The following is a 16479-nucleotide window of genomic DNA, read 5'->3' on the forward strand; positions in this document are numbered from 1 at the left end:
CATCATGCACACACGGTAATTCAAAGGATATAGATTCATTAATTACTAATCATTTCTTCATTCAAGGCCTTTTCACTATTCTAAAAATAGGCAGGCCCTTCTGTAAGTGAGGCTGTATGTGAATTTAAAAGTTTGAAATGTGCTTTGTGTGCAGGTGCTTAGCTTAAATGCAATCGTTTTCTAATATCTAATATGTATTCCTTTGTATAAGTCACCATCTTTCCCTTACAGCTTTGGAACACACAACACTCCAATGTGCTTGTTATTAATTCATTACCAACGGGTGAAGAACAAAGTCGCATCCAAAGTCACTGTCATGAAAATCAGCCCTTTCCATTATAAATGATACCCCACTCATACTGCCTCCCTGAGCATGAGGCTGTGTGATTATGTGTGTTTGTGCACAGGTTGCATACCGCCTTCCTTATAAGTTCCCCCAAGCTGTTGATGCAACAGAGCAGTCACCCCTCAGTAAGCTTACTGGTTGACTGTCATCCAATAAGCCCAGAGGGAAAGCTGGAGGCCCTGTAGCGCTAGCTCACAACAACAACTTCTGTGTATGTGAAGTTTGTGGCCACTTCTTGTTTACATTCCTCTACATCTAAAAAGAGGATGCTGTGATTGCAATGTGCTCACTACATTAGTTTTAATATGTATTTCACAGGTGCTGTGAATAAGACTGGAGTGCTTGATCCCCTCTCGCTTCACATGACAGTCTTGGAATGCAGACAAACCACCTCGAGGTGCTGGATTGTTGGACAGGTGAATCAAGCAGAGACACTGCACCCTGCATGTAATCAGTAACCACATGGCATGCGCACACAAAATACCACTAGTTAAACAAACACTAATAAAATGTTGAAACTATGAGGTAACCTCGTCAGGTGGTTTTTCATAATTACTGCTTCACATGAGTAATGTTTGACGACTCCTCCTCTGAAACACAGACATGTCAAGGAAATGGAAGGCAAAGGTTGACAATTGACCCTTAAAACCTATCCAATAAAGTGCTCACCTGATGTGTGTTCATTCAGTATTTGTTTTGCCAATGTATAATGTGATAGTTTGTAACATTATAATCCTCTGTGTTGTGGTATAGAGTACAGGATGCTTAACATGATGGAGAGTTACTAACACTGTGTGCTCAGGTAAATACATTTTTTGACAAGCCGCCCACTGGAGAAACTCTAGGGGAGGAATGTGTATTATAATTATTCTAGCATGAAGATAATGACACAGGTTATCTCTTTATCCATGGCTGGGGTAACCACCAGGGAGCCCTGAGGCACACATTTCCTGTAGAGTGAGTCCCTATTGAGCAGCACTCATATATTGAATACCTAGCCTCAAATATTCTATGTATAAATTAGTTTGTGGTAATTTGCTAAAACCACCTCAATGCCCTGTGGTTTTGGTTTCATTGGGGTTCATTAGTAGCCTTAGTGAATTAGTAGTTCATGTGCAATTAATTAAAAAAAATCACATGGGGCTTAAAGGGGTCCATGTCTGCTTTGCCCAGCTGGTAATCCCTCCATCAGGTCACCCGGTTGGTAGACTGTACGAACCAGGCCACTGAGGTAAAGGTGGACAAAATCAACACAACAAACCGGTAACATCAACATCAGTGCCCACTCTGTCCTCACCTTGAACTCCACGGAGAGCTGTGGTGTGTAGTCCAGCGTCCAGAGCGCTCGAACCAGCGAAGCCAACTGCTCAGTCACTTCTCCCCCGGCGATCCTCGGCTCCTCGCCCCTCACTTCCCCGTTCACCCTCCTGTGGCAAATATCCGACTTGTACTGCTCCAGCCCGAGATACTCAGCCAGCAGGTCCGTGTTGCTGAGGCACTGAACCACGGCGTTCATGAAACAGGTGTTGCCGTGGTTCTTTAGTCCCAGCACCCCGGGGGTCTTGTCGCCGTAACACCACGACAGTCTATCTTTCACCGAGCCATGAGAGGACACCGTGGAGCTCTTCTTCACGGTTCCCTCTCTGGGGATGTGCGAACAGTCGCCTGTAGCGCTTTGCCCGAAACCGCCGTCGTCGTCCTCTGCGTCCGGCGGTTGCGCGTCGCCAAAGTGCGCCAAAGTGCCCAAAGTTTTAAGGATCCTTCCCATGAAATTCCCAAAAGATCGCAGCGATTTCCTTCTGATAAACCTCCCGGTTTTGTATTTCTTTTCTTTTCGCTTCGTCGTTTTGGGTTTCATGGGTTGTTTTCTTACCTTGTTTTCCTTTCGGGCATCCATGGCTCTATTTCGTATTAGGACTGAGAGAAAATGAAACGGGCTGTGGAGTCGCACCTGTCTGCCAGGCTGTCTACCCCTCCTCCTCCTCCTCTTTTCTCTCCACAAACCTTACCGCTGAGGTGGCACCGACTCGGTGCCAGTAAGGCACATGATTACTGATATTATTCCCTTGACATCCCGGCACTATGCGATTGTAACCCGTCCGCGCGTTTTGATGGGTGAAGCTCTCTCCCCAGAAACTACAGAGATGAGCTGCTACTCTCTCTCCACATCACAGGTTCAATTACTTCCTCATCGATGGCTCTAAGCGCTGGCGGTCTTTCACACTCTCTCACCACCGCTATTCCTTCCCCCTCCCTCCCTCCTCTGTGTAGCTACAATGCAAGTTCCTATTTGGAGGATCCTGTCTAAAGCTTGCCCCTCAGACATACATTTAATTAACCTGGATTAGATATAGTTTATCACAATGAAAAGATAGCTCAATGAGCAGGAACTGTTTTTTTACAGTCACACACTTATTGGATCGGTTATGAACATAAAACTTTACACCTCTTGTTTAATACACGGGAGAGAAGGAACAAGGAAGTTGTATTCAGCAGGTGTCAAGGACTGCAGCCTTCAACTGCCCCCTGTAGGACCAATTACAACATCACCTGCCCTAAAATGTCCAGAGGTCACATGAGATGTGCATGTGTTAGATTACTCAGCTATGGAGGCTGCAAGGTTACATTTGTTACATGTATGAGTTTAAAGCTTCACTTTAGTCTGATCACATATCTACACACTACTGTTCACACAGTTTTGAGAATAACCTGACACTTTCCATGCCTTTTCCTGATGCATCATTATCACTGTTCAATAATGACCAATTGACCATGACCATTTCCAAATGTATTTACTTGAACAATCCAAATCTGGGACTTTCAGATCACTGTTTTGGGCTAACAGGAAAAATGTCATTTTATTTATGTTGAATAGACAGCCTTTGTCCACACATGTATTACAGTCCTTGCTGTCTTGATGTAGATGGCTACTGAGGTATACTAGTCATTTACCTCCATACAGTCTGCTTCCTTCTGTGACTGAGACACCTTCCTTATAACACACATGCATTTACAGATAGATGTTTCCTATAAATAACCCAACTACTGTCTCCACACACATTTATGGCTATCAATGGGGAGCTGGCATCTTTTGTGCAATATTCAGATTCTAATCATCTGAAGCTTAATTTCACAGCTCACCAGTACTAAAGATTGGATTTAGCAGGCCAGATGTACTGATTTATTGAAATAGATAGTCAGGGCTGCAGTCAATATTTCCATAATTTCCACAACACTCTTATTCTCGTAAAAAATGCAAGAAATAAATGTCAGTCTGTGGGTCAATCTGTGATTTTATGTTTTATCGCCATGAAAAGGACTCATAGTTGCACAGCTGCTGTGTTCATAAGCAGAACTGCAAATGGCAAAAAGAGGGATGTTCTATTTTAAGGAAACAAAGATGTCATTTGCTGATGTGATTTATACTACAGGTTTGTTATGTTACTGTTTTGGGGAAGCAGAGGTGAGCTATTGATTATTTAGATTGGCTATTTTGAACAATACTGAGGAGAATGCATTCAGATCACACAGTCAATGAGGCTGTCTGCTTTACACTCCCTCCCTCTTTAACCAGAATCCTCCAGGGAATTGCCGTTGATAGATTACCTGACAGCAGCCATGTGCTTAAGCGGCCAAGAATCTGGGCCTCCTCCTTGTCTCTACAGTAGATACATACATTTATTCACTGTATGATATGGCCTTGCTTTTACATATTCCGATTTCATCTGCATTAAGAAAGTATTTAGTACATCATCAATCCTGTTGTTCCCAAACAGTCTACAGAAACAAAGAAGGGGTTCTTGTGCCTTGGAGTTCATTTTAAAATCAAGTGGCACTATGAGAATTCTCATTTATTCAGTATATTGTAATGTTACTAATGTAAGTATAATGTTATCACTTTTCTATATCTGCTGAAAAAAATCTAATATTGACATCGCTGCTTCATCAAGGTGACATTTATTTCCTTTGATCAGAGTGTAACAACATTCTGCAATGCTACTGAAAGATTGGTAAGTTTGTTTTCTAGTGTACAAGACTCAACATGTCACGTTAAGCAGAAGCAGGGTGGGGGAACCTCCACCGGAGAATGGCTCCATCTTCACTGGTACTAACCAAGATGCGGCTGTTGTAGCAGACCTTGATGCTGGTGATACTGCCACCATGTGCTATTCCAATGTGAGTTACAACGCCTTCCATGTAGTCCCACACCTTCACCAGTTTGTCATCTCCACCTGGCGTGGAAAGGCAAAAAAAAAAAAATCCCAATAACTGGATGGAAATCTGAGCAGATCATACAGTCCAATGTCAGTAAAGGAGATGAAAACACTCATCTTGAGAAATGAGCACTGACTCATCAATATTTGAGAGTAAGCAAAGCCCAGGAAGCAAAGATCAAGAAAAATCAAATCGTTAATGATACAGTTCTTTAACTAAAAGGCACTATCTGAAAGAATAATGCTAAGTAAAAGGACGACTATCTACAGTGCACAATGAGTGCACATGTACACAAGAGATTCTGTAGATCATTAATGTATTTGGGGTTGAATTATTGATAGGAAAATCACTACAAGGAGCAGAGCAACAACACAACAAGCAGCATATGTGTAATGAACCATACCTGTCACAAAGTGTTTGCCATCCTGTGTGATGTGCATGCCATTGATGGCCCCAGACTGCGAGCCCTCCACATCTCTGATGGTTGAACCGTCGTACACATCCCAGTAGGTAACCTGAGAAAACACAGAGAAATAACCAAGTGCGGTGGCAGGTGTTGCACATTACACACATTTGACAATTACTGACACTGTTTATGTCAAAGAGGGAGAAGAGAAACATGTGGTAAGTATACACTGATCTTGTCTTTGGCACAGAAACTAACCTTGATTATAAACCATGACAACAAAGAGAAAAAAATGATTAAGCATGCATCTTAAATAAAACACAAGCTTTTGATCTCCTTGCTGCAGTTTGAAGTGCAGTAGTAATTGCCATTGATGATTGATAAGTTGTCAGACAGACCTTTTCTCTTCTATTAGCTTTCTTTTCAGGTGATGTGACAGCCAAATCTACACTCTTTGTGCTATTGTTTTATTACATCATCTCATATATACTGCATCACATGTTACTTTGAGGTCACATATTGCAAACGATAAGCTTTATATTTGTTACGCTATATGGAAATGAGCAGGTCTATGGTCAGATTCTATCAACCTGTCACACACCACTATTGAAACCATGTTTGGAAATCTAAACAAGATTTAATCATCCCCAGGGCTTTACAGCTGTCAAAGTATCGACTCTTACAAAAGCCAATTGTTAGCTGAAGTTATTTATAGCGCAGGTGACAGAAACATCACAGTGCCACACACTAAGAGAGATTCTTTCTTGTTATTTATATGGCAAAGCTGATTACATCTTAAAAGTAAGGGCCAGATAGATTCAATCATCAAACCTGCTTTCTGAGTCATCCTGTATGAGTAAGTCTCTGGTTGGAGATTTAATTGCTCACTAAACACTGAAAAGGTCCAGAAGCCATTTCAAAATTTAGTAAAACACAGGCAAACAGATGGCACTTCAAAGATGATCAAGTTTTGAAAGTATTACACTTTTCACTGAAAAATCTCTCTATATATAGTGTGGCTGTAATGATCAACTATGCTATCTGCTTATAAACAATGTACAGAAGTGTAATATTTGACTAACCTAAATACAATTATGAGCAGAGTTCCAAGACTAGCATTTGTATAAGAAAGAGTTCAAACTACAGAGCTGCTCAGAATATGCCCAATATTTATGAGAATAGCCTCTGAGACAGGATTTCATTTCTCTACACAAGACCTATAATGCATTATAAGAGGGGAAATGTAATCTCACACAGACATATCAAATACCTTAGGTCATAATGGAATGAAAGAGGAACAAAAAGCTCAGTAAAAAAGGAAAAAGAATCTTATTTATAGTTTCAGAGCTGCAGAGTGATTCTCAAAGCAATAAGCTGCCCCTCCTACAAGCCACAGGAACATTTCTGCAGGGGCCATTTGAATCCACAGCATTGCCCTGTATCAGATTCACTTATTCAGATGGACTGGCTTACCAATATTATTACTATTTCCACAAAATAAAAAAAACATCATTTAGGAAAACACAGCCACCAGCAGAGGGGAAAATAATTCACTGTGAACACTGAATAGAAAGTTGTGTTTACCAACATGAAACTATTAATTAGTCTATCACAAATCAAAATATTGTTTCCCACTGTGACAAAAACTTATTGTAACACTCAATATCCTCCTCCTTCTTCCTCCCTGTGTTGTATTCTCTTCTTTATTGCCACAGTCACGACCTCTCCCTCCCTACTCATCTCATTTCAGCAGCTTATTAGAGAGTACCACCTGTGTGAGTTGTCTTGGCCCATCTGTGTTCCCTCCACCTGAGCCTGGGAAACTGGCCCGTAGCCACTACTTGGCCCACCAGGCAATTAATTACATGCAGCAAGTGAGGGCAACGTCAGGGCCACACTAGTAATGCTTAGAGCAAGGCAAAAACCTCTGTTCACAACCAGAGTACAGTCTCCTGAGCTACAAGACAAGCATTACATCATTGAGGCCTCATGCTAATTGAACCTAGTATTGTTAATGACATGTTATTCATACTTTCTGTTCTCCTTTAGAGAAATGATCCATCCTTATTTTTAGCTCTGTCAGCACTGTTTATAGTAACAACACAGACAGAAAAGCTGCAAGTGTACTATTTTTCACTTAAACTATATTAGCTAACAAGGCTACATTTCCCTTGAGGCAAATTAAATACCACTACTTTAACTGGAAACTATACAATAAACCTGCTTTCAACAATAAATAACAAAACAAACTTGAGAAAATGAAAAGAGAGAGGTTGACTCCAGTGCCATTTTTTTCTCCACTTATTATGCCATCAAAAAACATGTCATTCTTCATCACAAAAGGTGTCATTTTATCATTTTATCTCACTATTCCTCCAGTTCTGTTGCTTTACTTGCTGTGAATCTACTCATTAAGGCATGCTGGGATGTGAAGGGTTGGAGCAGGAGGGCGGAGAGAGAGCACAGAGCGCTGGTATTTGTTCTCCCAGACAGAGTGCCTGTGTCCTGGGATGAGCAGATGGTGGATCTGGCTGGCACTTGGGTGGCATAGGCACATCCGCAGGAAGGCACGAACACCACAGCACTCCCCTCTATCTCTCTTCTCTCTCTCCCCCTCCTGTGAATCCCTCCCTCTGACTCTCTCTCCTCTCACTCAGCACATCCACAGAGCTGTGTTAATCAGCACAACTTGTCCTCACCTCTCAGCGTGCAGAGGAGCCAACAATATGGGTCTGGTGTGCGGTCGGGACCAAGTGGCGAGGATGAAGTGCAAAATCAAGGACACAAGTGTTTCATTTTGCCTTTGTGAACTTCTGACCTCATGTAAATAAGTGTTGCTGAGTTAATGAAAATGACTCGCAAAATAACAGACTTAAAGGGCTGAGTGTGTTCGCCACAGTGGCGAGCAGCCAACACAATGGCTTAATTACGCTGAGCTGAGAAACAAATCACAAGCTTTTCAAACTAATCTATGGACATGCAAGTGTGTGTGATTGTGAAAGACTTCACTGTGCTCCTCTATGCTGATCTTACCAGAGCAGCAGGCTTTTTTCTCGTGCTCAATGAGTGGAGATTATTGTAACAATAACAGCATAATGAGACATATGATTGACCAGTGCCAGCGTGATTTTTAATGATTACAATCATTACAGTTTTTTTAATGCATAAAAGCAGCCAAAAACAAATCTAAAAGTAAAAATATATGGTCAGATTTGTGAGGCCACAGTGATATACACTAGTCGGGAATTCATTTAGGCAAAACTGCCACCTGGAACTGCCTGAAAATACATTCCACTACGATGAGCACTGACTGAAAGTACAAACAGTCCCAAAACATACCTTTCTGTTAGAGCCACTGGTAATAATCTGGTATTCCTCTGGGTGGTAGCACACCGTCCGGAACAGTGTGCTGTCAATCACCATTTGAAGACTCACAAATCGCCTACAGGAAGAGATGCAAAAGAGACACAAGAGACAAAAACAAAGAGAGGAGAGAGGGTACGTTTTACCAATGTTGCAGTAATGGAAGAGCTCACACAGCATGAACTGTCCAGTGCAGTTTACAATAATAAAAGATGGTTCATTCTACAAAATAAAGCCTCACACACTAATTAGCATACTTACAGGTCAAAAAACTGACTTTGCAATATAGTTTATTGTGCACCCACACATCTTTTACTGTGGACACCGTGGCTGAATAGGGTGCAAATCCATCTTCATTTAGGCTCTTGTCTGTCTAATATTCTTTTCAACATCAGCTTGTTAGTTATACAAAAAAAGGTATACTACTCTTGATGACAAGGAGAGGCTGAAAAATATGACCACCATCAGAGTTTTTAAAGGTTTTACTCTCCTCAAAGAGGAAGCCCATGGATTAAAGGATTTTAAGCTTTCTTCATAAAGAACACACTCAATTTACACCAATGAACAGGTTCAGCATTTTTCTCTCATAACAACTCAGACCTAAAAGCGGACCCTTTTCCACCGTCGTAGGTTTTCTGTTAGCCATGTATATCATCCACAATTATGCACAGTATTTTTTTAATGGCTGATGTGATTTATTGATCATTGAACATGACTTTCCACTTGTTTTTTAAACTCATTTGCTGGGAAATAGACCTAAAATCAACTTTATGAGTCATGCACTTTAAAGTTGAGAGGTGAACAGCAAATTAATTAAGTTTGTGTAGATGTTTTGCATTGGTATAGGGCAATTAATTTCATCACTACAAATACATTTGAGATTCCCAAAATAGTATTTTATGAACTGACTACGAGAATAAAGGTCATACTGTGTGTGTAAAGTGTGAGAGTCTCCTCTTGACTTGTGCTCAGGTGTTTAGGTATGCAGGTGAGCAACTCACACTATGTCCCAGATGACGCATGTACCATCAGAGCTGGCAGTGACACACTCTTTGTCGTTACTCTTGATTTTGATGCAGGTGACAGAAGCTTTGTGCTCTTTCATGGTCTCCAGCAGTCGGTGGCCACGTGGCTGCAGCTCCCAAACACGCACCTACAGTACAATGCATGAAACCAAAATCCTTTTCACATCAATTAAAACACAATTATGTTCCTCTGTAACTACTAATTCAGTTGTATAAGTATAGATAGAAATATTAATACATAATGAAAACATGACTACCTGCCCTAAGGCTTTTTTTTTTTCTTTCCAAGTCTGTCAAACAAATCACACTGTGTACCAGAGTGCTCAAATGTGTGTATTTTCAGGGTGATACAGTGTGTACAGTAAAGTATTTTGACACACACACATTTCATCCTTATATCTTTATACCTCTAAAATGTGCTCTGTGTTAGCTGATGTAAATATACTATAATCTTTCCATTTTTAAATATAGCCTCTTGAGATTTTTTAATGCAGCTAATTGGTGTTATTTACTGTAGCTGCATATTCTCCTCCTCTGGACTGCATGTCATCACCCCAATATGTTTTTACTCTAGTAGTTTCTCATCATTTCCATCCAGTTTTAACAACAAAACTTGGGGGATTGTACTTAACGTCCATGAGCGAAGTGTTTAGAGGCTGACTTGTGAGTCTACCACTGACCTGTCCCTCTCCGCCTCCACTGACGATCCTCTTGCAGTCTCTGGTGCCAGCGATGGCTGTCACACCCATTCTATGGGTGTTATGAATGATGAGCAAGAGCCGGCCACTTTCCGGTGCAAACACACGAATCTTACCATCATTCCATCCTACAAAAAAAGAGAGAAAAAAAATAGAGACATCCTTTCTTGTCTGTTATCAAAAAGGCTTACTTACAGTTTATTATAAAGAGCTGAAACTGAACATTTCCTGTACTGATAAGCCCCAATGTTTCATCTGGAGGTATTTCTCCTTCCCTAATTCATACCACTGATGATACTGTGTCCATCAACCATGAAGTCCAGGGAATTGCAGGTCATGTTGGGTACAGTGATGCGCAGTAGCTCTTTGGGCTTGTCTATGTGCCACAACCTGATGTCTTCCTCAGAGCAGGTTGCAAATAATTCTGATGTTCCACTAGGAGAGAAAAAAAGAAAAGAGGGAGATGTGGAATTATAGTTAACTAAAAAGGATATTTGCTGTAAACCAGACCTAGTTTAGTTGAAAGTTTAACCAATTATTAATATATATTATGAAATGAAGTTTGATTTAAGGTATTACTTAGGTCTATGTGCTATTCAACACATACACCTGATCCATTTGTTTTTTCAATTTATAATGGAATAACATGGATAAGGAATGGGGTATGTCACCCTCTAGCGAGCACAATGGGGTACTGAAGTCATATATTGTAAAATATATGGCGTTTGTCCATTTCATTTAAGGGAATACAATCAGCAAAAACACACAGCCAATACAATACCATTGTTTTGTTTGTTTTGTACTATAGATTACACTGAAGAAATACATTTCCATGGATCTGTAATAGTTATTTATCATGGTTTTGCAGTTAACAGCCATGCAGCCTACAAAGCAGAGACAAAACATGTAGAGAACAAGAGGACATTTGTGATTATGAAGAAGACGAGGGTACACAACTGGAATTACCCTGACTTTCATCTGATTTTATGGAGATAGAGAAACAGGGTTTTCCCTGTCTTTCTAAATCTAAGGCAGGTAAACACTCAAAGTAAAAGTAGGCAACAGTTTTTTGGGTGCTGCTGCCCCCTGCCTGTAATGACCAAATCAGCCTCATGATAAGCTTTTAAACCACTGAATCACATAACACATGTCCATACAATCTCTTCTTGGTTGATGTTGAAAATTATGTGGACATTGTGAAACATAATGAATGTTAGTATTCAAAATGTAGATATAAACATGACCTGTTTTAAACAGTGCACCATACATATTTCTGCCATGTCCAGGTCCAGAGCAAAATTACTCTTTCATAGCGAGATGGAGTTTCATGTCATATGAATTTCAATCGATTTAGAATCTTTATTTCTTGCAAAATTTAAAAGCTGACACAAGCCATTTGCTGTTTAACTCGCTCCTGTGTGTCTCAGATCCAAATTATAAAAAAATTAACAGATGGTAAATGTTTTGTCATCAGTGACTGGTGATTCTTTCTCACTAAACTGTCTGCCTGCTACTCACAAACAAAAGGCTACATCTTTAACAGCGCTGTTGTGGCTGGTGGATATGAGTTCAGCTTTGAAGTCCTCGTAACCGAAGCGGTACATCTGAGCTGCCTCTGTCCCAACATAGAACTGCTGGCCTTCTCCTCTTATAGCAATGGAGGTCACTCCTTTTTCCAGCTGGACTTCTCTAATGTGAGGGAGATGGAAATATGAGCAGATAATGAGCAGTGTAAAATAAACACAGTAAAAGTGTTTTATTTACATACCATACTTGATAAATTATACAGTTGTAGGACTCACTTCAGAGTTTTGAAATTAGTCCCGGAACACAGAGTGAAGGTGCCAGATCCAGAGCCTACAAGTAGGTGTCCTGACTTCAGTGTCCTTATGACACTGACACCCTGAACACAAAAGGCATGACTAGTGAGTTTTAATATATGGTCCTAAAATTATATTGCATTATGTACACAAGAATATACCACTCCTCATATTCCTCCTGTTCTGCAAGTAGTTCAGGAACATACTCACAAGAGAAGAGTGATTTCAGGAATGATGAGAAGGTACATAATGATCCATAGCAAAGAAATTACAATCCTAGATGAAATGCTTATATCATGAAATACATTTTAAATGCATTCAGTTCAATCCACTCAATGTACACAGGAGGAGACTTGACCATCGAGCAAAATGTAAGTGAACAACAGCTGAGGTTACCTTTACAGAACCCACTCATGGATGTAATGACTCCTGGTGTGCTCACCTACCAGGCTGTACTTTGCTTTAACTGGACCACAATCACTCAGAAGCCCCGTCTTCAGGTTGATTTTCATTATGTCTCCACTGGTGGTGCCGCAGAAAATGAACTTATCATCTTCTGAGATCTGTGCAGTAATATAAACAAGTCACCATAAGCAACACTACCTAATATCTCCTTAGCTGGTGTGAGATATATTACTGCACAATTCAAAATGAAAGAACTGCTGTGTAATATCACTTGTGTGCTTGTGTGTCTACAAGCACACTGTGGCTAGTCATGTTAATAGATTCTTAGCTGCATATATTTAGCTTCATCATATCCCTACCTATTTCTACTTGCTGTCTTTTTTTTCAAAATCTATAACCACTCACTTTTGGCAACAGTAATTTTCCAAAACTCAAGTGGATATAACAAATTAGTTGAATAAGCTGTGTGAACAAACTGATATGAATGAAAGACGGCCATGGTTTCATACCTCTATACATTTCGCAGTCCTCTTCAGCTTGCCTGTCTGACACTCTGTGGGCCTAATCTTCCTGTTAGGGAGGTCCAGTTCCCAGACTCGCAATGTCCCACTGACAAAAAACAGACGAATTATATTAAAATACTCTAATAGGATAATACAATTTTAGCATTAAGTAGAGAGAATATCATGGACATAAAAAGAGATTTGAAGGTAGGTAGGTGAAATCCATTTTTTTAATGCTCACCCTCTGTGCATTGTAAAATGTGTGTTCATGGGGTGCACAAGCTTGGCATTCACTCACCTCCCAGCAGATACAAAGATGTTGTCATTGGTGTTTGAGTACTGCACAGTGAGGCAGTGACCTGCACTGTGAGCTGAAGCTGGGCTCCCACAGATGGCCTGCTTGGTCTCGATGTTCCATAACACTATGCTGACAACACACAGAAAAACTTACACTCTCAACAAGTAAAGAATCTGTACTGCACCACAGAGCTAAAACATTTCTTTCTGTAGTCAAGAGGAGTTTGTGGTGAGAAAGTGATTTAACTTGTGTGTGACAAATAAGTTACTAGACTGCTAACTATAACATAACAGAGATATGAATAATATTGATTGAGTGTACAGACTGAGTCACCAAGAAAGTTTTGTTTTTTCTGATCATTCTGTTAAACTGGGTGAAGTTTATGATACAGCACCACCACGCTTCAATGGTGATGGCGAGAACAGCATGCATGCATGTCAGTAACGTTATTAAAGTGAATTAGTGATGAATTGCCCTCTTGCATGAATCATAGATCCATAATGGACTAACTTTATGCACAATCTAGGATAATAAGAATGCCGAAAAATAGAAATGCACAGAAAAAATGACATATTGTCAGTATACTAGAAAAAAAAAAACAAATTTCACAAATCATGTTCTCAGGGGAGCTCATGCCTTATTAAGGAGCCAAGCTCCACCTGGCTCCCCTATAGTTCACACCCTGCACATGTCCCTTCTTCTCATTCCTGTGTGACACAATATCTGATTATGTGGGAGAGAGCACTCCTTACTTTAAATAGTACCACTCAAACTTGATGTTTACCTGCCATCATCCTGACCCCCAAGCGACACCAAGTACTTGTCATTGGGAGAGAATGACAGGGCCTCCACTTTAGACTTGTGGAGCAGCAACTGGGCATACACTGTCCGCTTTGCATAGTCCCAGATAATTACCTCAGCCTAGGAAAAGAATACATTTGTCAATAAATGTTAATATTGTTTTATCATTCCTTAAATGGAAATCCACATACTGCACACATACTGCTTCCTTATGTACTACATAACATTAAAGAAAAAGAAAAAACAAGAATTGATGATGGTGAGAATTTAGTTGAGTTAACCTGATCACAAACTTTACATAATGTATATGTATTGTAACTATGGCTACCTTAAAGCCCATAAAGTTGACCTGTCCAGAGGCAATATATGATCCACTTTTGGACACTGAGACACAGGATACATTGTTTGTGTGTCCATGCAGGAACTCCTGTTTGCCATCTTTAATTCTCTTCAGAATTACTGTGCATCCCAGTGGATAGATGAGGTACTCTTTGTCTGGATGAACCCTCAGGCCAGAAAACACATACCCTGATGGAAACAATTTGTAGCACAACAAAACATGCAAGTTAATCTAACATATTTCAAATTAGAAAACATAGATAGACAGGTTTGTGACAATAATGGATGGTCTCTCTTTTTTCTTAAATTCGATGAGCAGAAAACAGAATGTGCAAACTTTTCCAGGAAACGTTAATCCAACCATGCTGTAAACTTAGTTTAGTAATATATAAACTAACTTTAACTTCACTGACATTTTTCTAAAATGTCACAAAAGTTGATATACACTTACGTAATTTAAAAAGAAGATATTGAAGTTTGTATGTAGGAAATTTAATATTCCATTACGTTATAACCCTGGCTTAGTTGGAAACGTAGTTTGCAGTAAACTTACCGTTGAACCCAATAACAGCCTCCAGTTCAAGCCGAGGAACACCATGTGATTCAAGATCCATGGCTGGAAAACTAAATATATTACCTTTTTTTCTTTTTAAATGTTAAGATATGCCCACTTCAATCAAAACGTGCAAATTTAGCTGGAAATACTGACGCTATGTTACTGTTATTTTCGCAAACAGGCCTGTAAGTTACACCTAACAAACGTTACCTAGCAACAGCTGGGGTTCTACTGGCTACTTCCATTGGTCGGTGAAATCCCGCGCTGCCTTCACGTCCTGTCGGAAATTTCCAAGGATGCGCATAAAAACCGTTGGATAAATGGGTACATCATTGGCATCGTTGTTAAAATAGCTAATTAGGTGATGAATGTATGGCAACAAATTTATGTTTAAAAATGAGTATTTTTCTTTAAAAACGATAAACAACTACATTCCTTTTTACTGTGCTATTTGATAGATTGGTTTGCTACTTCTTCTGTGACCTGACCTGACTGATTAGGTCATACACAATAAAGAAATCTCAGTTTTTGATATGCACAGACAGTTTAATGGTGGCTGTATTTTGTATAAAATTGCTTTTCAGAGATTTTCCTACTTCAATGTTAAATTCACATCTTTTTCAGCACAACAGAAAATACATTTGAGCACATTACTTGAATATTTAAGAATACAGGTGGCCATTATGCTTGCTGTTATTATGCAGTGACCATTAGCATAATGCAATCTATCTGTTCAATGACACATGTATGTGGATAGTCTCACAAGACAATCTGCAATTTACATAATTACACATTATATGTGTTAAACCAATCAATATAAAACCTAATTCAAATGAAAGGTCTGAAAAGGACCCTGGGAGGTTTTCTTATTCATCTGAACCAACTCATACTGGAGGAAAACTGCTGTTGCACTACATGGCTCAAACCACAGTTCACAATTTAAATTTTTAAATTCTTACACTTCTGGCCACACTGTTTTCAGTAATCTCACAGCAAGTGTTTCCAATTAGTCATGTGAGGTAATATAGCTGCACACAGAATTTCTGTTCTGATTAAAATAGCGATAACTGGTGTAAGAAAAATAATAATTTGATATAGGAGTACAAACATTGTCTACTTTTGGCATGTAATGGTTTATTATGGGAAATTTGCTAACACAATTAAACAACAACAAAAAAGAAATGAATGAGCTACTCACCCTGCACCCATTTCGTGCTGGTTACTGTGTTTGCCTTCTATGGTGCTATTAGTGTGAGGTAGCTAATAACATCAAATTAAATTAATCACTGATGGAAAAACATTTACTCAGACTTTGTCATATGACAGTCTGGCATAAGCATTAATTATACAGTTGCTGCTGAGAATCTGACAATATTTTATGTAGAATCAGTTTGGTTGTATGTCAAATACAGTTTGAGCCTGTCAAAAACAGTTTCAAGCCTTGTGGCACCCAGAATCTACTTTGGTTGTGGCACATATTTTGGTTAATAAACAGGGATCAATTCCGTGATATGAAATATTCTTTCACTCTATCTAAAGGCAAGTCCAAATCTGTCATAAAAGATGTGAACGGAGCTGCCCCACATATGGCAGTGTACTTAAATAGTTCACCCAACTGACAGAACATATCTATGCAAAAAGGTAACATTGTAGGTACAACATATATTTCAACTGCCAACATAGATCGATAAACACTGGCCAGAA

At 39.6% G+C, this 16479-nt stretch overlaps 2 protein-coding genes across 2 annotated transcripts in view; both read right to left on the reverse strand.

Moving 5' to 3' along the window:
* usp43a (ubiquitin specific peptidase 43a) overlaps window positions 1-2243 on the reverse strand; it is a 96156-nt gene extending 93913 nt beyond the window's left edge. The window contains exon 1 of the mRNA XM_053331886.1: window positions 1644-2243. Within this exon, the coding sequence (XP_053187861.1) occupies window positions 1644-2243 (600 nt within the window). The remainder of the gene's footprint in view (window positions 1-1643) is intronic.
* A 2153-nt stretch (window positions 2244-4396) lies between these two features.
* cfap52 (cilia and flagella associated protein 52) lies at window positions 4397-14833 on the reverse strand. The gene is made up of 14 exons (XM_053334988.1): window positions 14773-14833; window positions 14209-14408; window positions 13864-14000; window positions 13080-13208; window positions 12788-12887; window positions 12320-12436; window positions 11856-11956; window positions 11572-11742; window positions 10340-10488; window positions 10036-10181; window positions 9332-9483; window positions 8307-8409; window positions 4965-5076; window positions 4397-4578 (listed from the first exon to the last, which is right to left on the reverse strand). Exons 1-14 carry the CDS (start codon window positions 14831-14833, stop codon window positions 4397-4399), a joined length of 1860 nt encoding a protein of 619 aa, XP_053190963.1.
* Between the last annotated feature and the right edge of the window lie 1646 nt (window positions 14834-16479).

Source organism: Scomber japonicus, chromosome 2, assembly GCF_027409825.1.
Source record: "Scomber japonicus isolate fScoJap1 chromosome 2, fScoJap1.pri, whole genome shotgun sequence".
NCBI classification, from domain to species: Eukaryota; Metazoa; Chordata; class Actinopteri; order Scombriformes; family Scombridae; genus Scomber; species Scomber japonicus.